Source organism: Ranitomeya imitator, chromosome 4 (genome assembly GCF_032444005.1).
Source record: "Ranitomeya imitator isolate aRanImi1 chromosome 4, aRanImi1.pri, whole genome shotgun sequence".
Taxonomy (NCBI): domain Eukaryota; kingdom Metazoa; phylum Chordata; class Amphibia; order Anura; family Dendrobatidae; genus Ranitomeya; species Ranitomeya imitator.
In genome coordinates, this window is record NC_091285.1 from 582,923,529 (window position 1) to 582,950,022 (window position 26,494).

At 45.0% G+C, this 26,494-nt stretch overlaps 1 protein-coding gene across 1 annotated transcript; it reads right to left on the reverse strand.

Annotated features, from left to right (window-relative positions):
• Positions 1–5,818: 5,818 nt before the first annotated feature.
• On the reverse strand, positions 5,819–26,494 carry CIAO2A (cytosolic iron-sulfur assembly component 2A). The gene is made up of 5 exons (XM_069766457.1): positions 26,349–26,494; positions 17,595–17,759; positions 14,506–14,555; positions 9,120–9,165; positions 5,819–6,219 (listed from the first exon to the last, which is right to left on the reverse strand). Exons 1-5 carry the CDS (start codon positions 26,437–26,439, stop codon positions 6,122–6,124), a joined length of 450 nt encoding a protein of 149 aa, XP_069622558.1. The 5' UTR covers positions 26,440–26,494; the 3' UTR covers positions 5,819–6,121.

A 26,494-nucleotide genomic window follows, 5' to 3' on the forward strand; every position in this document is an offset into this window, starting at 1 on the left:
TCCGCACTCTGTGGCTTTGCTCTGTACTCTGACTTTGCTCTGCACTCTGTGGCCCTTCTCTGCAGCTCCGCTCAGTTCTCGCTCTGCGGCTCCGCTTCTTGTGGGTCTACTTTGCTCCGCTCCTTGCGGTTCTACTTCTCCCGCTCTTGGCTCCGCCTCCTGCATTTCTGTTCTTGGCACTAGCACAGCTGTGCTTTCGCTCTGCATCCGCTCTTTCTCTACCTATTCTTAAGTCCTCCTGTCTGAACAGGTTCTTACCTGTTTTACATACCTGCATGCAGACCGGTTCTTCCAGTGTACCAGTCTTGTCCGCCTGCCTACCAGAGAGCCAGCTGTGCCCGCCTGCCAGTGTATCTGTTGTACCGATCTGCCTGTGTCCCAGCTGTACCTGCCTGCCTACCAGAGAGCCAGCCATGCCCGCCTGCTTCTCTGTTGTATCCGTCTGCTTGGCTGTGTCCCAGCCGTGTTTGCCAGAGTGCCCGCTTGCCTATATTCGCTATGTTCCGTTCCCCAGTGGGATCAGCAGCCACAGCCAGACACCACCCTGGAGTGGTACCTGGTAGCTTCCTATTGCACAAGTCTGACCTCACCATCAGAGGCTCCAGCGAACACCTAGGAAGGTACTTAGTTACGCCCCTTCCAGGGTAGTTTGGTCTGTGGTTCAGTGTGGCCACACCCCCGCGCCAACCAGTCTCGGCGCGTGCGTGACAGGTATCATACTGACAAGTTGTGTGGTATTATACTATATGGGTGTGAGTGGGAGGGATTTTTGAAATCAAACTCTATAACGGCAAGGAAAGTGGTTTTGTGGGTGAGAACACTAAGGGGCTTCAATAGGGGCATACAGTTGTGGCCAAAAGTATTGACACCCCTGCAATTCTGTCAGATAATACTCAGTTTCTTCCTGAAAATGATTGCAAACACAAATTCTTTGGTATTATTATCTTCATTTAATTTGTCTTAAATGAAAAAACACAAAAGAGAATGAAGCAAAACATTGATCATTTTATTATTATTATTTATTGTTATAGCGCCATTTATTCTATGGCGCTTTACATGTGAGGAGGGGTATACATAATGAAAACAAGTACAATAATCTTAAACAATACAAGTCATAACTGGTACAGGAGGAATGAGGACCCTGCCCGCGAAGGCTCACAATCTACAAGGGATGGGTGAGAATACAGTAGGTTAGGGTAGAGATGGTCATGCAGCGGTTTGGTCGATCGGTGGTAGCTGCAGGTTGTAGGCTTGTCTGAAGAGGTGGGTCTTCAGGTTCATTTCACACAACTCCAAAAATGGGCCAGACAAAAGTATTGGCACCCTCAGCCTAATACTTGGTTGCACAACCTTTAGGCAAAATAACTGCGACCAACCGCTTCCGGTAACCATCAATGAGTTTCTTACAATGCTCTGCTGGAATTTTAGACCATTCTTCTTTGGCAAACTGCTCCAGGTCCCTGATAGTTGAAGGGTGCCTTCTCCAAACTGCCATTTTTAGATCTCTCCACAGGTGTTCTATGGGATTCAGGTCTGGACTCATTGCTGGCCACCTTAGAAGTCTCCAGTGCTTTCTCAAACCATTTTCTAGTGCTTTTTGAAGTGTGTTTTGGGTCATTGTCCTGCTGGAAGACCCATGACCTCTGAGGGAGACCCAGCTTTCTCACACTATGTTGATGCCTTTGCCCCAAAAGCTCTACTTTTGTATCATCTGACCAGAGAACATTCTTCCAAAATATTTTAGGCTTTTTCAGGTAAGTTTTGGCAAACTCCAGCCTGGCTTTTTTATGTCTCGGGGTAAGAAGTGGGGTCTTCCTGGGTCTCCTACCATACAGTCCCTTTTCATTCAGACGCCGACAGTATGGGTTGACACTGTTGTACCCTCGGAATGCAGGGCAGCTTGAACTTGTTTGGATGTTAGTCGAGGTTCTTTATCCAACATCCGCACAATCTTGCGTTGAAATCTCTTGTCAATTTTTCTTTTCCGCCCACATCTAGGGAGGTTAGCCACAGTGCCAAGGGCTTTAAACTTCTTTGACACTGCGCATGGTAGACACAGGAACATTCAGGTCTTTGGAGATGGATTTGTAGCCTTGAGATTGCTCATGCTTCCTCACAATTTGGTTTCTCAAGTCCTCAGACAGTTCTTTGGTCTTCTTTCTTTTATCCATGCTCAATGTGGTACACACAAGGACACAGGGCAGAGGTTGAGTCAACTTTAATCCATGTCAACTGGCTGCAAGTGTGATTTAGTTATTGCAACACCTGTTAGGTGCCACAGGTAAGTTACAGGTGCTGTTAATTACAAAAATTAGAGAAGCATCACATGATTTTTCGAACAGTGCCAATACTTTTGTCCACCCCCTTTTTTATGTTTGGTGTGGAATAATATCCAATTTGGCTTTAGGACAATTCTTTTTGTGTTTTTTCATTTAAGACAAATTAAATGAAGATAATAATAACAAAGAAAAAGCAAAAGAAAAAAAGTGGTTAGCACTCACCAAACCTGATGCTGTAAAAAGTCTTTATTTGGACATGGACAGGGAGAACATGATGTCTGAAGGATCATCCTTCAGACATCATGTTCTCCCTGTCCATGTCCAAATAAAGACTTTTTACAGCATCGGGTTTGGTAAGTGCTAACCACTTTTTTTCTTTTGCTTTTGAATTATATATCTTTTTGGTTGAGCACCCCTTATGCCCATGCATTGAGTAGGAGGTATAGGGGCTGGTACAGCATATTGTAGCACGCCGATAGGTGATCGTGTATGACAGCAGTGCGGGTATACTTTGTTTCTTTTTTTTGGAAATAATAACAAAGAATTTGTGTTTGCAATCATTTTCAGGAAGAAACGGAGTATTATCTGACAGAATTGCAGGAGTGTCAATACTTTTGGCCACAACTGTAATTACTGTTAATGTAATGCACATCCCTCTCCCTGTTTATAAATATGACCCTGCTTACCAGAATATGTTTTTTTTTCAGAGTCAAGGGAGTTCGGTGTCCAATTGAAACTTTTGTTTTAAGGTCCCATAAATTTTGTGTGCATCCCTGGTAGGTACTATCGTATGCATGTTGCAAACATCCCACCAATCCTGCCTCTTAAAAAAAAAATACTCTTACCAGTCATCTAGCCATAGCATTTTGGTTAGATGCCTTCTAAAATTTGCCCAGACCCTTACGATTGCCCATTTACTTCAGGAACTGATTGCTTACTTGCTGCTTCATATATTCAACACAGATATTACTGCTGATTGGTATACATCTACAATTATTTGTAAAGCGATTAGAGCCTAATAATGTAATGTACCATGAACCTGTCTCACTAGAATGATCAGATGTACACATTTGTAAACGACGTGATTGATAGCACAAAATAAAACACTTTTATCTATAGATGTCAAGGTCACTGCATGAAATATTTGTAAAGCGTATGTGCACCTTTGTGAGTATTGTTTGCCTCGATAAATGTACAATAAAAAAAAATTTAATTTTCTAAATAGTAAGATAGTTAGCAAGGCCGAAAAAAGACATTTGTCCATCCAGTTCAGCCTATATTCCGTCAGAATAAATCCCCAGATCTACAGTACGTCCTTCTAAAGAACCAAATAACTGTAAGATGCAATATTGTTACGCTCCAGGAAGACATCCAGGCCTCTCTTGAACCCCTCGACTGAGTTCGCCATCACCACCTCCTCAGGCAAGCAATTCCAGATTCTCACTGCCCTAACAGTAAAGAATCCTCTTCTATATTGGTGGAAAAACCTTCTCTCCTCCAGAAGCAGAGAATGCCCCTTTGTGCCCGTCACCTTCCTTGGTATAAACAGATCCTCGGAGAGATATTTGTATTGTCTGCTTATATACTTGTACATGGTTATTCCATGGCCCCGCAGTCGTCTTTTTCTAGACTACATAATCCTAATTTTGCTAATCTCTCTGGGTATTGTAGTTCCCCCCCATCCCCTTTATTAATTGTGTTGCCCTCCTTTGTACTTGCTCTAGTTCCATTATATCCTTCCTAAGCACTGGTGCCCAAAACTGTACACAGTACTCCATGTGGGGTCTAACCAGGGATTTGTACAGAGGCAGTATAATGCTCTCGTCATGTGTATCCAGACCTCTTTTAATGCAGCCCATGATCCCGTTTGCCTTGGCAGCCGCTGCCTGGCACTGGCTGCTCCAGGTAAGTTTATCATTAACTAGGATCCCCAAGTCCTTCTCCATGTCAGATTTACCCAGTGGTTTCCCGTTCAGTGTGTAATGGTGATATTGATTCCTTTTCCCCCCATGTGTATAACCTTACATTTATCAACTAAACTGCCTTTTGATCAAATATTCTTGATCAAAAATGTCCTACCCTTTGGTACATACAATTACTATGTAGTTCTATGAAAACCTGGCGGGTTGCAGCTTCTGATCCATAATACACAAACCCTTCTCCCCTTTTAGCTAATCTGCTTCAGGTACATGTCAGTACAGAGTATACAGCATTTTATATATTCTCAAGAAACCTTTCTTACAGAAATGACAGCTTGCGTAGACGTGTCAGTATGAGACAGGGAGTAATGAAGGTACACAATCTATGGCATTGCAAAAAAAGGGGTGGGAGATTGGTTTACAGGGAACGCTCACTTAGCTCCGAGCTTGCAGAAAAAAAGTCTTGAAAATAATAATTGAAAAAAAGCTCAAATTAGGCAACTACATTGCAGAATATTTTGTCTTACACTTTTTTGATGCAAATAAGGTGTTCTCAACTAGAAAGTAGTTTTTGTCTTAATTTGACAAAGGCTTTAATTGGTCCTAGAGTTTTTGTTACGCTCTTTGTCACGCAAATAGAGGTTGCAAGTTATCCATTTGTGCAATGTGCCACTCCTTTATTTTGTCAGAAAATGGATTGACCACTTAGGAGATATAATTCTGATAATATTGCCTTATCAGTGTGCGTGTCAGCCTGTGCAGGGACACATGGTGCTGTAAGGGGAAAGGTAGCACCTACAGTAGTGAACTTATTCCTAGATTTCCAGGAGTAACAAAGGAACAGCACAGAGGTCTTACAGAAAATCATTCAGATTTGTTATTTTGTGGTGAATACAAGTGTTCATTGTGGGTTTTTTCAATCTCTTGCACAATGCCATTATGTGTCTTGTGCAATTTCAATGGTAGTACCCTTTTTGGGACAAGTTCACTAATTTCATATTTGTTGTTGAATGCACAAAAACCACAATTATCAAACTCCATTGTTGTACAGGGTAAAGTATTTACAGCAAGCGATAAGCACGCTGATGATTCTCAAATCCAAGTTCTACCTTATCAGTTATGGAAAAGCAGCGGATTTTTACTGCAGATTTCATTAACTGCTAGGCAAACAGTGAACCTGGCATGTAAGAGTAGTCCGGATCAATTCTTATACTGGTGGTGATCCAGGACAGATAATGGAGTCATAAACCGAGACACATTACATAACAGCCCTGTGCACACTACAGGATAGAAGTCTCTGTTTCCACATACTATGAGCTTCTGCTGGGCACATGTGGTCTATAAAAGTGTAAATTGACCTACTTTAGTGGACATTTGGATTGACAGCTCATCTCACCCTCACCATTGTAAACCAATATTGTGGGGTCAGAGGTCAGAACCTTATACACAAGTGTCAGGGTTCCCTATGGGTCACTAAACAGGTCACTTGTTAAATACATGGCTCCTGTTCCATAGAGGAGGGGGTAATCCCATGCTGGTAGTTGTCAGACCATGCTGAATGGAGTAGTACGTGCTCCGCTCCGTGCAGATGTTCATAGAAGTGAGGACTGGCTCCACCGATAAGAAAGGAGAATAAAAGATTTATTGAGGACTTCCCTCCGCACACTGAAATAACAGAGCTGTTACCATACTACGTCCTTACTACTAATAAGTAAGAGACCATTTACTAGTCCTTGTATAACGTGTGCTGTCATCAGAGACCCCGACGGGCCAGAATCCAGCAGGGGCTGCAGTCCAGGAGTGAGCAAGTTCATCAGTACAACCCAAATAGCGCACATCCAGTGATGTCTCCCTGAAGTGATGGCGGTGTCCGTGGCCCGTGTTCCAGACCTTCATTTACTCCTCACAGCGAACTTCCCCCCACTAATCCGGCTCCGTGACGCACTGCTCCACTATCTCCCGCAGGTTTGGGTTCTCCATGGCGGCTGAGACTCGTTCCTTATCGTTTATCTGTTTATTAACTTGTAGATAAAATTGGAGTAATTAATACGGAAAATGAAACAACGCAGCCGCACAGAATATGGCGTTAGTGGATCATTTGTAGTTCATGTTTACATCGCCTGGACCTCCCTGAGGACCCCACTGACCAAACAGACCACCAATGCTCCAGGTGGCGTTCTTAGGGCATGTGCACACACCGCCTGTCTCCATGGGTACGCTCGGAACGGAGAACCCCTGACAAAACGCTAATTAAATACACTTGTGGTACTAAGTAAAAACCACTCTGTTCACATGTTCAGGCTTTTCAGCTTCAGTTTTCCGAAGACGCCAAGAGGTTCAATAAGTGACCTGTCCATTATCCAGGCGGTTTTCCAGTCAGAAGATGCTTTATACTTTACAATAGAGGCCAATGGGACGGCTCCGGACACAAAAGCGTCTTTGTAACAACTGCTCAACGGCTTCTTCATTGTTAAATGGCGTTTAATAACATTTGGAATATGGAGTAGAAAAAAAAAAACTCTTTAAAACTACAGGAAGAGTTCTAAAAAAAAAAATGCTGACGGTCACAAATGTCATAAAACAGGTGGAAACTACTGAAAAAAAATCTCAAAAAAAGAAAAGTCTCTTCAGGATAGCAAAACTTCAGAGGAAAGCAAAACTTCAGAGGAAAGCAGTGCTTCCTCATAAAGACTCCGATTGCGCTGACTCGGCAAAAAAATATGGCGTGTGCACATTCCCTAAGCTTGGTTCAGTGGCAACAACAAGGGCATCATATACAACCCTGGCTAAGAGTACAATTGCTTAATTGCTTTGTTGTCCATAGCAACCAATCAGAGCCCAGCTTCCATTTTTCCAAAGTACTTTAAGAAATGAAAGCTGAGCTCTGATTGGCGGCTCTGGGTAACAAAGAGAATCTTATTATTTGGGCCCAGTGTAATAGTAAGACGGTGTTTGTCGCCCATAGCAACCAGAGCTCAAATTTCATTTCTTAAACTACTCTAGAAAAATAAAAGCGGAGCTCACATTGGTTGCTATGGGGGAAAAAGACAATTGTACTGTTAGCCATTTTTGACAAATGGTGCAAGCAAATTGTGTGATTTTGGCATTTTACGCCAGCTCCACCAACTCTGAAAAATGGAAGGGGGCATGACCACACAGATTTGCTGCAATTATAGCAGAGAGGTTCTCCAGTCTTTGACAGAAGTACATTTTCTAACGCTGGAACAGAAGCCCCTCAAGGGAATCATTCACCATGCTTTTGCTACTCCATGTGAGAGCAGATTGTTGGAATCGGAGTCTCTGCCCATAGATCAATGTGTCACTTACTGGGCTGCCTGCTGTCATTTTGATAAAATCACAGTTTTCTCGGCTGCAGATGTAGCAGTTCTTTGATTGCTAAGCTATGTATAACCCCGGCCACACCGCTGATTGGCAGCTTCCTTTGTCCACTGTGCATAGGCAGAAAGCTGCCAATCAGTGGTGGGGGTAGGGTTATACAGAGCTCTACTCTATAGGATTACAGGCTTCCCACTCCTCTATAATCTCCTGCTGATAAACCTGTGATTTTCTTAAAAATATAGCCAGCTGCCCAGTAAGTGGCTCATTGCTGGAATCAGGGTCTCTCTCTACATCATGCTGCTCTCATGTTAAATGGTAAAAACTCCTCCAGACTTTGCATCAAGCCTATTATACATATCCCTAATCTTTATGAATTTCCTCTAGTGTTTTTGTTGTGGGGTCTGCTCTGCACCCGGCCTCTTTAGGATAATGCAATCAATGGATTTACCATGAATTGCTGCTGTTTTTGGTGGCCTGGCCTGTACAGGTAACATGCAGAAACCAGGCACTTGACCACTATAACCGGCCACCCAGGGGGATCCTTATACCCCATTACTCCACATCAGAAGAGGCAGGCTCAAGCAGATTTTTTCCCCAGCATTTTATTTTATTCCCCAGCATTGTGCCCCGTTCACATTTGTTTTGTGACATTATATTTGTATGTTCCATTTTTAGAAACAAACAGAATTAATGACAAAAATGAACCCGTTACATAACAGATACACACGGAAGCAGAGGGGTCCCACTGATTATGGGGTCTCATTTTAGTACGGAGCAAAACGCACAGTGGACACACAATAGGCTTCAGACTGACCCCATAATTATCAATGGGGGGTCTCGGTTTCTGTTTGTATCAGTGACGCAATGGTAATGTTTGATTTTTTTTGTCTGTTCTGGTTTTATGAACAGACAGACATATGTCAGAGCACAAATGTGAGCGGGGTGTGATCTCTACGAGATTTGAGTAAATTTTTCAAAATTCAGTTCCGATTATGATCGTGGCGATCATGATTTTTGCAATATTCACCGAACGTCATTGGATTCAATGGGAGTAGAAATGACCGAATATGTTCGGAGTCGATCATCAAACATAAATTCGGCACGAATAGGGTAACAATATGGCAAATTCACATTCGGCGACCGATTCCGATCATATTTGCTCAACTCTAATCTCTGCGTATGCAGGCGGCTTTATGCGCTCTTGGATTTTTCTTTATTACTGTAGTTGAATAGGGCGAGTTACATTTTTTACTTTTCCACATAATGCACCCTGAGCTCCGTAATAGAGAAAACGGATCAATAAATCAGCAGAAGGTCAACTCTACTTTCCCTAGACATTATAGGTTTCCAATAACCAAAATGTAGATTTCTCCAAGGGAAGTAAGTGAACTATTCATGGGCAATAGTTCGTTACAGGAAAATAGATCTTAATACAGGATATTTTCAATACATCACTTGCAGCAATCACACGTCTATATACTATATACAGTGTACACACGTGATGGAGCATCTCCCACACACAACCTTCGCTCATATCCAATGGTAGACAGTTGTCTTATTGGCAAAAGAAGCGCAAACTTACTATCCTCCTCCGTTGAGTGCGTCCCTTCGGAAATATAGATCTCCAGCTGAAATAGAAGAAGGACATGAACTCACCGGCTGCAGGACAGTGTGGGATCAGAGAATCAGACCATGATGGCAGGTACAGGTCTCCCACAATGTATTACATTGTTTGCAATTATATGACACTAGCTTCCCACAAAAACCACTGCAAAAACTGCAGGTCAGGACTTTACCAGAGTGTCTGGAAGAGTGAGGAATGCAGACAACCTGCCAGATATCCCTGCGGTCCAAGCTACCATGCCAGGACTGTGGGTGTGTGAAACCAGCATTTGTAATTTATTCCTTTGTCTCGCAATGTGCTTAATCCATCAGCATTTACAGGGTTAAAAGGGCTCAGCATTTAAAAGGTTAAAAGTGCTCCTTGCAGAGATGGAGCCCCTGGGATTTCCATTACAGTGTGAGCATGCACTGCCATCTGGTGGACAATTTGGACTATTGCAGTCTTTTCACTGCACTTTCTACTGTGATACACATTCTATTGGGAGGAGAACAAACAAATCATTTACTAAATGGAGAAATAGAATGTTATCTGGGATAATGCTCCTCTGATCCATTACATAATACACAGTATATACTACAGCATAGTCGGCTTTTCTTTTGATAATGGGAGCCTATGGGCCACATATGCTGCTATATACCTACAAAGTACATGGGAAAATTCTCCCGATGCGCAGTCCTGAGGAAAGAGGTGTGAACAGAGGCTCAGGGGGAAAAAAAAAAGGGCCAACGTTTCTTGAAGTGTTCTCCTCTTGGAAAACTTGGATGACGTTGTGTGCACATATTCCATCTCCGCTCAGGTTCTCATCGTAGAGTGTAAAGTCATTTATACAGTATGTTTCCATTTACAAAGATAACAATGGAAATGTCCCATTATATGCCCCCCCCTCATTCTCAAGATCGGTGGTGTTCCAGAGGTCCTAGTGATTGCAAAATGGTAGAATATCCGAGCAAATGTCATCACTTACAAATATGGGAATAACCTTTCAAAAAATAAAGACTCCTATAAAACCTTAATGGGACTGTCTAGTGAGAATTATTGCCTATTCATATCATAGGTGACAACTTATTGATTGGTGGGGGTCCGATCGCTGGTACTTGCACAGATCGTCAGAACGGGGGACGTTTTATCCCCTTAACCAAATGGAGCAGCAAATCTGATGCCCGACCATCTCTCCATTCATTCTCTATGGGGCTGCTGGAAAAAAAGACAGCAGGGAATAAATGAAGCAATGATCAAGCATGAGCACCACCACTCTATCCCAATGGGGATATAAATGCTCTGTTCTGCCAATTGGGGCTGGTCCCAGGTGTCGGACCCCGACCGCTCAGACATTGAGGACCTGTCCTAAGGACAGGCCATTAATGTTAAATTCCCAGACAACCCCTTTAAAACATATCCTATTTTAGGCAGACTGCTAATCCGGCAAATCCTTTTTTTTATTCAAATCAATTTGTATTAAGAATAACAAGGCAATTAACATGTTACATTTACATTTTCAATATAGAGTATTTTCCCCCCCCCCTCCCCCTTCAAACAACCCCCTTCAATCCCAAAGCCCCCCTCCCCCACCCCACAAAGCAGCTCATCTTGTTAATTACTACCATCATTAAAACAATAGAGTATCTAATCCCTCAACCATTCGTATAAGCCACACTTTACATTACTATCCCATAGCAATCCATGGAGACCACATTTTATTGAACGTTTCAGTTTTCCCTTTCTTCTTATAAATCCCTTTTCCAGTGTCAGGCCCTGTTTCACATACTGGAGGAACTCTCCTCTTGACGGCGGCTCTTCCCTAATCCAGTTTCGAGCTATTACCTTCCTAGCCATGTATAACAATCTGGCAATAGCTATCTTTAGGTGTTTATCCACTCCAATCTCATCCACGCATCCCAACAAACAGACAACTGGATCCCTTGGCACCGTGCATCCATACGCACCTTCCATACGACTCAAAACTACCACCCAGAAGGCAGCCAACCTCGGACATGTCCACATCATATGGAAAATATCAGCATCCGTAGACTTACACCTCGGACATTCAGAGTCATTCCGCAATCCTGCCTTATATAACACCATCGGAGACTTATAAACTCTGTGTATCACATAAAGCTGTGACATTCTATACGGTTCACTCAGCGACAGTCTTGGGATCCATTCCAACACCGACTCCCAAGTCTCGTTATCTATTGGGCCCAAATCCCTTTCCCATTTAGCTCTTGCCATTATTGGAAACCCCAATAGAAAAGTGTGCAACAGATCCCTGTACAGAGTGGATATGACTCCTCCAGTCGTCCCATCATTACACACATACTCCAGTACTATATCCCTTTGAATCCTAATACCTCCGTTCCTACTCTGAGCTCCAAAGGCATGCCTCATCCGCAAATATTGATACTCCCCTGCAGTCCCGATACCAAATTCCGCCTGCAATTGGGAAAATGATTTCAGTTCACCTTGTTCAATTATTTGATACACATACTGAATCCCTTTGCCCAACCACTCTATCAGTACCCCCAATGCCTCAAATTCTTTCAGATTGTTATTATGCCATAGCGGCGAGTATCTAGTCAAGTCCGTGATCCCACGTATGTGCCTCAATCTACTCCACAGCTTGCGTATCAACAGCAAAGTCGGATATAGCTTCCCCAAACTCTCTAAGGATCCATCCTCCAAACATTGCACCACTGGCCTTCTTTTTGTCACCACCTCCATCAACCGCTGTACTGCCCCAGATGACCCCCCATGCGCCCAGCCCCTTAAATGCTGACTCTGGGCTGCAAAAAAGTACAACTCAGGGTTAGGCAATGCCAGACCCCCATCATCCTTGGGTCGCTGAAGTGTCTCCAGTTTGATACGCGGATGCTGCCTCCCCCAAATCAGATTCCTAAACAGAGAGTTGATCTGTCTAAATTTCCCACATGGTATCCAAACCGGCGCATTGTGAAGAATATACAATATTTTCGGCATCAGAATCATTTTGATAAGATTCACCCTGCCTACCACAGACAAATGTAGCTTAAGCCATGCATCCGCTTTTGCCTTGAGGGCACCCAAGATTGGAGTCAGATTCTCATGTATATAGTCAGTGACCGGCATAGATACCCATATTCCCAGGTACTTAAATTTACTCGTCACCTCCAGTCGCCCGTCCTCCAATGGCTCCCCATCCACATCGTCCACCTTAAACAAGATAGACTTACTCCAATTTATCCTAAGTCCTGACACTGATCCGAATCGTTCAATAATCCCAATGGCTCCCTCCAAGGATGCAACCGGGTCAGCCAGAAATAGCAGAATGTCATCCGCATACAACGCCACCCTTTCTTCAATCACCCCATATTTAAACCCCGTCATCTCATCAGACTGTCGAAGCGTAGCGGCCAGTGGTTCCACCGCCAGAGCAAACAAAAGGGGGGAAAGCGGACACCCCTGTCTCGTCCCTCTAGCCAATTGTATGGTCCGTGACAACTCCCCGTTTACCCTAACCCTGGCCATCGGCATCGAGTACATTAATTGAATCCATGACATGAACTGCGGTCCAAACCCCATTCTTCGCAACACCTGCCAGAGATACCCCCACTCCACACTATCGAACGCCTTGTGAGCGTCTAAAGATGCAATAACTCTCTGGCCACAGTTATCGGCTTTGAGTTGCAAGTTCATATACAGCCTTCGTAGATTAATCGCAGTTGACCTATCAGGCATAAAGCCAGACTGGTCTGAGTGTATCAGGCCAGAAATAACACTTGTCAACCTCATCGCCAACACATTAGCCAGGAGTTTAACGTCTATAGTAAGCAAAGAAATTGGCCGATATGAATCCGGCTGTGTCGGGTCTTTCCCCTCCTTTGGAATCACCACTATTGTGGCCTCCCGCATAGATGCCGGTAGCCTTCCACCATTCGTAGCCTCTCCCAAGACCGCCTTCAATTTAGGGATCAACACTTCCCCCAAGCTTTTATAAATTTCGGCAGGAAATCCGTCTACGCCAGGCGCCTTCCCATTAGCCATCGACTGCAATGCCCGTCCCAGTTCCTCCTCCGTAATGGGAGCCTCCAAATCCTCCCTAGCTGTGTCACTCAGCCTCGGGAGCTCCAACTCCTCAAGGAACGCCACCGTGTCCTCCATTGACCCATCTACCCGAGAGGAGTATAAGTCTGCGTAAAAATCTGCAAAAGTCTCCAAAATCTCTGAAGTCTCAGAAACAGCAACACCACTCCCAGTCACCAAAGAGTGAACAAAGGAAGTATTTCTCTGGGCAGATGCCACCAGCGACAGCAAATGACCCACTGATTCACCCTCCTGGTAATAGGCCAAGTTCATGAATTCCCTCTTCCTTTCAGCCTTACTCAGCAAGACCGCCTCTAGCTGGCTTTGAGCTGCCTTTAAAGGGAACCTGTCACCTGAATTTGGCGGGACTGGTTTTGGGTCATATGGGCGGAGTTTTGGGGTTTTTGATTCACCCTTTCCTTACCTGCTGGCTGCAATATTGGATTGAAGTTCATTCTCTGTCCTCCATAGTACACGCCTGCACAAGGCAAGATTGCTTTGCGCAGGCGTGTACTATGGAGGACAGAGAATGAACTTCAATCCAATATTGCAGCCAGCATGCAGCCAGCGGGTAATGAAAGGGTGAATCAAACACCTGAAAACTCCGCCCATATGACCCAAAACCAGTCCCGCCAAATTCAGGTGACAGAGTCCCTTTAACCTCCTCCCAGCCTCCAAAGTACCCATTATTACCATCTCATCTTCAGCCACCCTCAGCCCATCTATCGCGAGCCTCTCTGCCTCTCTCGATTTCCGCTTACACCTGCTAATATCCCTAAACAACAGCCCTCTCAAGTACGCTTTCATGGTTTCCCACACAGTAAGCACATCTACGCTACCCTCATTTATCTCAAAAAATTCCACCAATTCCTTCTTAATCTTCTCCAAGTCTATACTGTGTAGCCAATTAGGGTGAATTTTCCACTCCCTTCTGCTCCCGTTCCGTGTCCCCACTGATCGAAATTCCACTTCAACTGGACTATGGTCTGAGAGAGCCCTAGGTAAATATCTCACGTCCCTTACCATCGTATCCAGTAATCGGTTACCCAGTGCCAGATCAATCCTAGACAGCGTACCATGAGAATCCGGCAAATCCTTAATTAATACCAAACAATTTATCACATAGCTCAACAGAGATTGGACTTTCCAGGTAGAGACTGTGTCAATAGTCGGAGGTGGAGCCCCCTATTGATAATATGACAACTTATCAGGAAAGCATTATCGCGGTGACAATAACATATCTTATCCATATCCAGCAGTGTCCAGGTGGGGTTAGTAGATTTCTTACCTTGTGCTTGAAAGACAGACACCTCTGCAGCTTAACTCTCAAACACAGACCTGCACATCAAAATATATAGAATTCCTGTTATTGAGGAAACCATTAGAAAGCTCATCTACATCTGTACATTGTGTACTGGACTTATAGAAACACATTTATCACAGGCTATGACGGGATTTTATAATGGCACAACTATAAGTCACCAACAGGGGATGTGAAGAACACCAATAATGGCGCCTGTGACAGGGTGGGGTATGTCTGGCAGAAAGAAAAGTGTAAGGATCAGTCAGAACATCTCCAAAACCGCAGGACTTGGGCAGGGTGAGGGGGTTCCTGGCATGCAATGGGTAGCACCTTCCAAAAGTAGAGTAGTCCATGGAAGGAAAACAGGCAGCAGGGTCAGGGTGACTGCAGCTTGCTTGGTATGTGGCTAATAGCCGCACGTCAGGTTACAGGGTCCAAGATGACCCCTGCCATAACCAAAAGCGCCTGCAATGAGCAGAGAGAATGAAGCTCTGGGCAATGTCCTGCTGTAAAACCCCGAGTCCAGGCGTATGTTCAGTGTTAACAGTACCACCTACCTAAGCATTGTAGCCAAGTCCGGGTGGGAGACTGGGCCCTGAGAAGGAAGGTCTGTCCGGAGAGGACGATGCCCGGAGTGTCGGCTAGAAGAGCGATCGGCCAGGGTTCCAGGCTCCACAGGACCCATCTAAAGTGTGACGAGTCACTGGTATTCCTTGTAAAGAGGAGATGTAGGGATCTAGAAGGGATGCCTCGATGTGACCAGCATGTATGCCACGTGTACTGGTGAACCCGGAGTTTGAGAGACATGAATGATGGCTACAGAAGGCAGGAAATTCCACTTCTATGGATATGATTACTGGACATAGGGATTATGTCCGGAGTGTCAAATCTTAACTAAATAGTTAATGAGAGTCATATCAAAGAGTGGCCAGGCCGATCCTTCTATCAGCATAGCAAGAAAAAGATTTAAAAAAAAACAAACAAAAAACATGGAAGCCTTCCTATGGAGATATCAGGACAAGCACCCGCTGGGCAAGATGCACCTGAACTGGGAGGAGAGCTTCAGATAAGATTAGCGACCTGGGAGCACACAGATTAATTCTATCATGGAAACATCAGAGGCATCTAGGGAAGAGCCAGCGGTCACATAAGAGAAGGAGATGCGCTACTACTCAGACTCAGGTCGGGACCATCTTTCCTGCCAAGGGACAGGGTGACAAGGCTTGCAATGTGGATGGTGAGAGCTCTTTAAAGTTTGTTAACACAGACAGACTGGCAGCACGATATAACTGCCCATTGGCAAATTCTTACCCAATTATGGTCTTTTGACTACCTGTTTACACAGGCACACAATGCACACTGAGGGAGCTGTAATACATGGCTCAGCGCACATACGCTGCCATAGTACTCGCCAGTACGAGTGCTGATTACACAGGACGATGCACCGCTGAGAACGCTGATCTTTTCATGCTGCATAAAAGATCATTTCACCTGATGGAGAATTTTGCTCATTCAGTGTGTGACAGTCGGCCTGCTTACACCACAAGACAGTCGCAAAGAACCACTTAACAACACTCATTCACAAAGTGGAAATGCCCCATGACTGCCTGTGTCTTTGGACATAATCCAATCTGAGAGGCTGATGAATATAAAAGAAGCTATGAAGGTTTTTAGACCCTTCGTCTGTGGACCAGCACTGGAGCCTGCGTGTTCAGTGAACGGCTAATAAGCAGCAGAAGTGGAGGCATCGCAGCGGTGCTTATTGGTCTGCGAGAGCTCCGACAGATTCATTGCTGGAGCATCAAAGCAAAAGAAAACTGGTTACAGAGAAGGTTTGGCAAGGGATTCAATATGGTTCTCTAGTCTATGGCCACCATGATCCTGGATGGAGGAGGCAGGATGGTGTGTTACATATGGTGAGAGACCAAGAAGTCTACTCTTGGGGTGGTGGTCTATTTTCAAATCCAAAAAAAAACAACGTAGCAAGCCCTGCCAAACAGGTACGTCCGTCTCCTGAACTATAAACTGGTATAACTCAGTATCTGCAGGTGGAATATGACTCCATGAGGAGCTGCCACGTGTTTAGGGCCTGCCACGTGTTTAGGGCCTGCCACCGAGGTCATCTTCTGTGTCTCCAGTAACATGGATGAAAATAAAGCTATTATAGTGCAAAAGTTAAAAGCTATATAAGTAAACAAACAAAAACACGCCCTTTTAGTATTGTTGTAAATGGAAGAAAATACACAACGTGGTTTTAGAAGATTACTGTAAAAACTAAACCACAAAAATCGATTAGCAAAGTTGATTTAGTTCCTTCCACCTTCCTCAAAACAGTGTTAAAGAATATATTACATGTACCCTGTAACGGTACTAATGGAAATACAACTTGTCTGGTAAAAAACAAACTGAGTGCCAGGGCCAAGACCTGGATGTTCTCCAGTAACTTTCATAAATATGTGCCGATGCCGAACATTTGTGGTTCCTGCTATCTGCAAATAAACCTTCAATTCAACGTATCACCTATTTTTTGCAGCAAGTACATCATGGTGTGAACAAGCTGACCATCGGTGATACTGAAGACTTTGTCCCAATGTCCAGTGTAGCGGTAGTGATGTGTGATCGCAGCTTCACTTTTATAAGACTACCTGAATGGCTAAATCAGTTGGTCCCATAGGAGCGCCGACGCACTCCCCTGGAGGCGAGGGGAGCGCCGACGCACTCACCTGGAGGCGAGGGGAGCGCCGACGCACTCACCTGGAGGCGAGGGGAGCGCCGACGCACTCACCTGGAGGCGAGGGGAGCGCCGACGCACTCACCTGGAGGCGAGGGGAGCACCGACGCACTCACCTGGAGGCGAGGGAAGCACACTGACACCCTAAAAGCATCCTTCCATTATTGGGCTGCATGTAAAGAACTGAGCTAATGAATGTCATAGTTAACAATTTCTGCCGGATATTTAGAGCGTGCTTATGTGCTCTACACAGACATTTGGGAGCAAGGAGCCCATATACTGCCCTTACACATATCACAGCTGTGGGATCAGCAGGGTCCAGGTTGGTTTTCCTTCTTCTTACCAATAAGCGTGGCCAGCGAGCAGTGCGGGACCGTGGGGGTGAACTTGATGGTCACCAGGAAGCATTCATCATCCAGCTCCTCTACGGTCACACAACTCTCCGTCACGACCTCTAGGTCTTCTAATGTGCTGGGCTTCTCCGGATCTCGAATATTTCGGATTATATCTGGGGAGAAGATAAATAAATGAATCGCAGACAGGTTATTTTACTCACTCATAAAGCGCCATTAATTCCACAGCGCTTTACAATCCTCACTGTCCCCATTGGGGCTCACGATCTAGATTCCCCATCAGTCTGTCTTCGGAGTGTGGGAGGAAACCGATCTCAGATTATCCAGCAGAGGGGTCGGGGGAGGGCACGGTACAGAACACACAGGCAGGGGACACAGCTCATCACTTCTAAAGAGATGACTGACCCTAATACTAGGCAAACGCTATTTTACTCGCAGCGGTACTTGACTAATTCACCTCATGAAATACCCACAAAAAAGTCTGATAACTGCAACCTGCATGGCCTCTAGTTTCAGTAGAACTACAACTCCCAGCATGACCTACCTGCCGACACATTTAGAGCTGTAGTTTCACAATAGCTATAGATATACAGGTTACTGTCAGGATATAGGAACTCAACATTATTGTATGTAGACCTGATAAGTAAATCAGGAAGAGAACACGAGACCAGGACGTGGCTGCGGCCCGGGATCCGGCTACAAGAGCAGGTCCTGAGTCTGGTCTATATACAGTATCCATGTGTAACATCCGAAAACACAGCCCCGTCCGTATACAGAGCCCCGTATACACAGCTCCATCCGTATACAGAGCCCCGTATACACAGGCCCGTCTACAACATCCGTATACACAGCCCCGTCTACAACGTCCGTATACACAGCCCCGTCTACAACATCCGTATACACAGCCCCGTCTACAACATCCGTATACACAGCCCCGTCTACAACATCCGTATACACAGCCCCATCTACAACGTCTGTATACACAGCCCCGTCTACAACATCCGTATACACAGCCCCGTCTACAACATCCGTATACACAGCCCCGTCTACAACATCCGTATACACAGCCCCGCCTACAACATCCGTATACACAGCCCCGTCTACAACATCCGTATACACAGCCCCGTCTACAACATCCGTATACACGACATGGCTGCGGCCCGTGATCCGGCTACAAGAGCAGGTCCTGAGTCTGGTCTATATACTGTATCCATGTGTAACATCCGAAAACACAGCTCCATCCGTATACAGAGCCCCGTATACACAGCTCCATCCGTATACACAGCCCCGTCTACAACATCCGTATACACAGCCCCGTCTACAACATCCGTATACACAGCCCCGTCTACAACATCCGTATACACAGCCCCGTCTACAACATCCGTATACACAACATCCGTATACACAGCCCCGTCTTCAACATCCGTATACACAGCCCCGTCTTCAACATCCGTATACACAGCCCCGTCTTCAACATCCGTATACACAGCCCCGTCTTCAACATCCGTATACACAGCCCCGTCTTCAACATCCGTATACACAGCCCCGTCTTCAACATCCGTATACACAGCCCCGTCTTCAACATCCGTATACACAGCCCCGTCTTCAACATCCGTATACACAGCCCCGTCTTCAACATCCGTATACACAGCCCCGTCTTCAACATCCGTATACACAGCCCCGTCTTCAACATCCGTATACACAGCCCCGTCTTCAACATCCGTATACACAGCCCCGTCTTCAACATCCGTATACACAGCCCCGTCTTCAACATCCGTATACACAGCCCCGTCTTCAACATCCGTATACACAGCCCCGTCTTCAACATCCGTATACACAGCCCCGTCTTCAACATCCGTATACACAGACCCGTCTTCAACATCCGTATACACAGCCCCGTCTTCAACATCCGTATACACAGATCCCATACAGTCATGGTCGAAAATGGCAATCTTGAAAATGAAGTATTCCTCCCTGAAAATTATTGCAATTACACTTGTTTTGTTATACACATATTTATTAGCATTGTCTGCATTGGAACAACACAAAATCAAACTGAAAAAAGGCAAATTGCACACAGTTTCAAACAAAACCCCCAAAATGAGCAGGAAAAAATAGTTATCACCCTCAACTTAATAATTGGTTGTACACCCTTTGGAATAAATAACTGCAATCAATCGCTTCCTATAACCATCAACAAGCTTCTAACACCTCTCAGTTGGAATTCTGGACCACTCTTCTTTTGAAAACTGCTCAGTCTCACATATTTGAAGGGCGGCTTCTCACAACAGCAATTGTAAGATCTCTCCACAGATGATCAATGGGGTTTAGATTCGGATTCATTGCTGGCCACTTCAGAACTCTCCAGCAATTTCTGTGGGCTTCATGAAGTATGTTTGGGGTCATTGTCCTGCTGGAAGACCCATGACCTAGGATGCAAACCCAGCTTTCTGACACTAGGCACTATACTGCGACCCAAAATCCTTTGATAAACTTCAGATTTCATGAGGACTTGCACACAGTCAAGGCACCCAGAGGCAGCAAAACAATCCCAAAACATCTTTGACCCTCCACCATATTTGACTGCAGGTACTGTGTTCTTTTCTTTGTAGGTCTAATTCCGTTTTCGGTAAACGGTAAACAGCAGAATGATGTTCTTTACCAAACAGTTCTAACTTGGTCTCATCTGTCTACAAGATGCTTTCGCAGAAGGATTTTGGCTTACTTACGCACATTTTAGCAAACTGCAGTCTAGCTTTTTTAGGTCTCTGTGTCAGAAATGAGGTCCTCCTGTGTATAACAAAACATGTGTAACTGCAATAATTTTCTGGGAGAAATACTTCATTTTCAACAATTTCAAGGGTTCCAACACTTTCGGCCATGACTGTATATATAATATCCATATACAGCTCCCATGTACAACATGTGTATACTTAGATCATAAATACAATGCTCCAAAAAATAAAGGGAACACAAACAACAAGTAAATCAAACTTCTGTGAAATCAAATTGTCCACTTAGGAAGCAACACTGTTTGACAATCAATTTCACATGCTGATGTGCAAATGGAATTGACAGCAGATGGAAATTATTGGCAATTATCAAGATACCCTCAATAAAGGAGTGGTTCTGCTGGTGGGGACCACAGACCACTTCTCAGTACCAATGCTTTCTGGCTGATGTTTTGGCCACTATTGAATGCTGGTTCTGCTTTCACACTCATGGTAGCATGAGACGGACTCTACAACCCACACAAGTGGCCCAGGTAGTGCAGCTCATCCAGGATGGCACATCAATGTGAGCTGTGGCAAGAAGGTTTTCTGTGTCTGTCAGCGTAGTGTCCAGAGGCGCTACCAGGAGACAGGCCAGTACACCAGGAGACGTGGAGGGGGCCGTAGGCGGGCAACAACCAAGCAGCAGGACCGCTACCTCAGCCTTTGTGCAAGGAGGAACAGGAGGAGCACTGCTAGAGCACTGCAAAATGACCTCCAGCAGGCCACAAATGTGCATGTGTCTGCACAAACGGTTAGAAACCGACTCCATGGGGATGGTCTGAGTGCCCGACGTCTACAGACCGTGCAGGACGCTTGGCTTTTGCCACAGAACACCAGGATTGGCAAATTCGCCACTGGCACCCTGTGCTCTTCACAGATGAAAGCAGGTTAACACTGAGCACATGTGACAGAGTCTGGAGATACCGTGGAGAGCGATCTGCTGCCTGCAACATCCTTCAGCATGACCGGTTTGGCAGTGGGTCAGTAATTGTGTGGGATGACATTTCTTTGGAGGGCCGCACAGCCCTCGATGTGCTCACCAGAGGTAGCCTGACTGCCATTAGGTACCGAGATGAGATCCTCAGACCCCTTGTGAGACTATATGCTGGTGCGGTTGGCCCTGGGTTCCTCCTAAGGGCTTGTTTCCACTTGCGAGATATACGTCCGTGTCTTGCATGTGGAAACGAAGCTCTGGCGCCGGCACTCCAGAGCGGAGCGTGCGGCTGCATGTGTTGCTATGCGGCTGCACGCTCTGCTCTGGAGTGTCGGCGCCAGAGCTTCGTTTCCACATGCGAGACATGGACGTATATCTCGCAAGTGGAAACAAGCCCTAATGCAGGACAATGCCAGACCTCATGTGGCTGGAATGTGCCAGCAGTTCCTGCAAGATGAAGGCATTAAAGCTATGGACTGGCCCGCCCGTTCCCCAGAGCTGAATCCGATTGAACACATCTGAGACATCATGTCTCGCACCATCCACCAACGTCACATTGCACCAGCCTGTCCAGGAGTTGGCGGATGCTTTAGTCCAAGTCTGGGAGGATATCCCTCAGGAGACCATCCGTCACCTCATCAGGAGCATGCCCATGCGTTGTAGGGAGGTTATACAGGAACGTGGAGGCCACACACACTACTGAGTATCATTTCCTCATCTTGAGGCATTTCCACTGAAGTTGGATCAGCCTGTAACTTCATTTTCCACTTTGATTTTGAACATCATTCCAACTCCAGACTTCCATGTGATATTAGTTGTCATTTACGTTGATAATTTTTAGGTTTTATTGTTCTCAACACATTCCACTACGAAATGAATAAAGATTTAGGCTGCCGTCGCACTAACAGTACTTTGTCAATATTTTACATCAGTATTTGTAAGCCAAAACCAGGAGTGGGTTATAAATACAGAAGTGGTGCATATGTTTCGATTATACTTTTCCTCTAATTGTTCCACTCCTGGTTTTGGCTTACAAATACTGATGTAAAATACTGACCAAATACTGATAGTGTGAAGGCAGCCATACAACTGGAATATTTCATTCAGTGATATCTAGGATGTGGGATTTTAGTGGTCCCTTTATTTTTTTTGAGCAGTGTGTATATAGATATATCTATCTATCTATATATCTATCTATCTATATACATAATTGTCTAAGGGGTACTTCCATCTGTTTGTCTGTAACGGAAATCCCGGGTCGCTGATCAATCAGCAACAGGCACAGTCCGGCTGCGAATTGGCCCCTCCCTACTTCCGTCCAGTCAGTGCCCCCTCCAGTCAGCGCCCACATAGCGTTTTAGGACTGCGTTACACCGTGGCATAACGCAGTGTAATGCAGTCCGTTAACGCTGCCATTAACCGTGTAAGTGTGCCCAACTTTTTACTACTGATGCTGCCTATGCAGCATCAATAGTAAAAACATATGTTACAAATAATAAATAATAAAAAAATATTCTTACCTTGCGCGCCAGCCTTTCCCGGTCCTCACGACGCTCCGGTCCCAAGAATGCATTGCGGCAATGACCGGAGATGATGTAGCGGTCTCGCGAGACCGCTACATCATCACGTGTTATTGCCGCAATGCATTACTGGGAACGGAGCGTCACGAGGACTGGGAAAGGCCTGGGCTGGATCCGGGGGCCGCCGGAAGGTGAGTATATAACTATTTTTTATTTTAGTTCTTTTTTTCAACAGAGATATGGTGCCCACATTGCTATATACTGCGTGGGCTGTGTTAGATACTGCGTGGCCTGTTATATAGTACGTGGGCTGTGCAATATACTACATACATATTCTAGAATACCCGATGGGTTAGAATCGGGCCACCATCTAGTATAGATAGATATATAAAAAATCCATATATACATTACATCCATATATAATATCCATATATACAGATCACATACAGTACAGACCAAAAGTTTGGACAAACCTCATTTAAAGATTTTTCTGTATTTTCATGACTATGAAAATTGTACATTCACACTGAAGGCTTCAAAACTATGAATTAACTCATATGGAATTATATACTTAACAAAAAAGTGTGAACCAGCTGAAATTATGTCTTATATTCTAGGTTCTTCAAAGTAGCCACCTTTTGCTTTGATGACTGCTTTGCACACTCTTGGCATTCTCTTGATCGGCTTCAAGAGGTAGTCACTGGGAATGGTCTTCCAACAATCTTGAAGGAGTTCCCAGAGATGCTTAGCACTTGTTGGCCCTTTTGCCTTCACTCTGAGGTCCAGCTCACCCAAACCATCTCGATTGGGTTCAGGTCTGGTGACTATGGAGGCCAGGTCATCTGGCGTAGCAACCCATCACTCTCCTTCTTGGTCAAATAGCCCTTACACAGCCTGGAGGTGTGTTTGGGGTCATTGTCCTGTTGAAAAATAAATGATGGTCCAACTAAACGCAAACCGGATGGAATAGCCTGCTGCTGCAAGATGCTGTGGTAGCCATGCTGGTTCAGGATGCCTTCAATTTTGAATAACTCCCCAACAGTGTCACCAGCAAAGCACCATCACACCTCTTCCTCCATGCTTCACGGTGGGAACCAGGCATGTAGAGTCCATCCGTTCACCTTTTCTGTGTCGCACAAAGACACGGTGGTTAGAACCAAAGATCTCAAATTTGGACTCATCAGACCAAAGCACAGATTTCCACTGGTCTAATGTCCATTCCTTGTGTTCTTTAGCCCAAACAAGTCTCTTGTGCTTGTTGCCTGTCCTTAGCAGTGGTTTCCTAGCAGCTATTTTACCATGAAGGCCTGCTGCACAAAGTCTCCTCTTAACAGTTGTTGTAGAGATGTGTCTGCTGCTAGAACTCTGTGCGGCATTGACCTGGTCTCTAATCTGAGCTGCTGTTAACCTGCGATTTCTGAGGCTGGTGACTCGGATAAACTTATCCTCAGAAGCAGAGGTGACTCTTGGTCTTCCTTTCCTGGGGCGGTCCTCATGTGAGAGTTTCTTTGTAGCGCTTGATGGTTTTTGCCACTGCACTTGAGGACACATTCAAAGTTTTCCCAATTTTTCGGACTGACTGACCTTAATTTCTTCAAGTAATGATGGCCACTTGTTTTCCTTTACTTAGCTGCTTTTTTTTGCCATAATACAAATTCTAACAGTCTATTCAGTAGGACTATCAGCTGTGTATCCACCAGACTTCTTCACAACACAACTGATGGTCCCAACCCCATTTATAAGGCAAGAAATCCCACTTATTAAACCTGACAGGGCACACCTGTGAAGTGAAAACCATTCCCAGTAACTACCTCTTGAAGCTCATCAAGAGAATGCCAAGAGTGTGCAAAGCAGTCATCAAAGCAAAAGGTGGCTACTTTGAAGAACCTAGAATATAAGAGATATTTTCAGTTGTTTCACACTTTTTTTGTTAAGTATATAATTCCACATGTGTTAATTCAGAGTTTTGATGCCTTCAGTGTGAATGTACAATTTTCAGTCATGAAAATACAGAAAAATCTTTAAATGAGAAGGTGTGTCCAAACTTTTGGTCTGTACTGTACATAGTATCTGTACATACAGGCCCTGTATATAATATCGATATACAATATCTGTATACTTACATCATCATATATATATATATATATATTACTATCTATACATACATTACTCATATATAACATCCGTATATACAGATCACACACAGACACAGTACCCGTATATACAGGTCACACACAGACACAGTACCCGTATATACAGGTCACACACAGACACAGTACCCGTATATACAGGTCACACACATACACAGTACCCGTATATACAGGTCACACACATGCACAGTACCCGTATATACAGGTCACACACAGACACAGTACCCGTATATACAGGTCACACACATACACAGTACCCGTATATACAGGTCACACACATACACAGTACCCGTATATACAGGTCACACACATACACAGTACCCGTATATACAGGTCACACACAGACACAGTACCCGTATATACAGGTCACACACATACACAGTACCCGTATATACAGGTCACACACATACACAGTACCCGTATATACAGGTCACACACATGCACAGTACCCGTATATACAGGTCACACACAGACACAGTACCCGTATATACAGGTCACACACATGCACAGTACCCGTATATACAGATCATACACAGTACCCGTATATACAGGTCACACACATGCACAGTACCCGTATATACAGGTCACACACATGCACAGTACCCGTATATACAGGTCACACACAGACACAGTACCCGTATATACAGATCATACACAGACACAGTACCCATATATACAGATCATACACAGTACCCGTATATACAGGTCACACACATGCACAGTACCCGTATATACAGGTCACACACAGACACAGTACCCGTATATACAGGTCACACACATGCACAGTACCCGTATATACAGGTCACACACAGACACAGTACCCGTATATACAGGTCACACACATACACAGTACCCGTATATACAGGTCACACACATACACAGTACCCGTATATACAGGTCACACACATGCACAGTACCCGTATATACAGGTCACACACAGACACAGTACCCGTATATACAGATCATACACAGTACCCGTATATACAGGTCACACACATACACAGTACCCGTATATACAGGTCACACACATACACAGTACCCGTATATACAGGTCACACACATACACAGTACCCGTATATACAGATCACACACATACACAGTACCCGTATATACAGATCACACACATACACAGTACCCGTATATATAGATCACACACATACATACACAGTACCCGTATATACAGGTCACATACACAGTACCCGTATATACAGGTCACATGCACAGTATCCGTACACACAGGTTCCACATACAATTTCCGCATACAGAGCGGCACACATGGAGGACACGTTGGTCACATGACTGCAGGTGACCCGTTAGCGCCCCCTAGTACCACACACAGCACAGCGCCGGGGCAGCGGCTGGTTACCATACACTTCCAGGGCGCGCTCCTCCATGACCCGGGCACGTCTTTTGGTTCCCCCGCGGAGAGCTGACAGCAGCCCGGTCAGCAACTCCATACCAACTCCGCCCACTGACTGACGTCACGCCTCCTAGTATCCAACCAGCAGCTGG

Excerpts from the sequence above, each read along its gene's own strand:
- CIAO2A (XM_069766457.1), bottom strand. The coding sequence starts at position 26,439 with ATGGAGTTGCTGACCGGGCTGCTGTCAGCTCTCCGCGGGGGAACCAAA. Across the intron at positions 17,760-26,348 it reads GCGCGCCCTGGAAGTGTATG|ATATAATCCGAAATATTCGA; the intron begins GTAACCAGCCGC and ends TCTTCTCCCCAG. Across the intron at positions 9,166-14,505 it reads GTCTGTCTTTCAAGCACAAG|CTGGAGATCTATATTTCCGA; the intron begins GTAAGAAATCTA and ends CTTCTATTTCAG.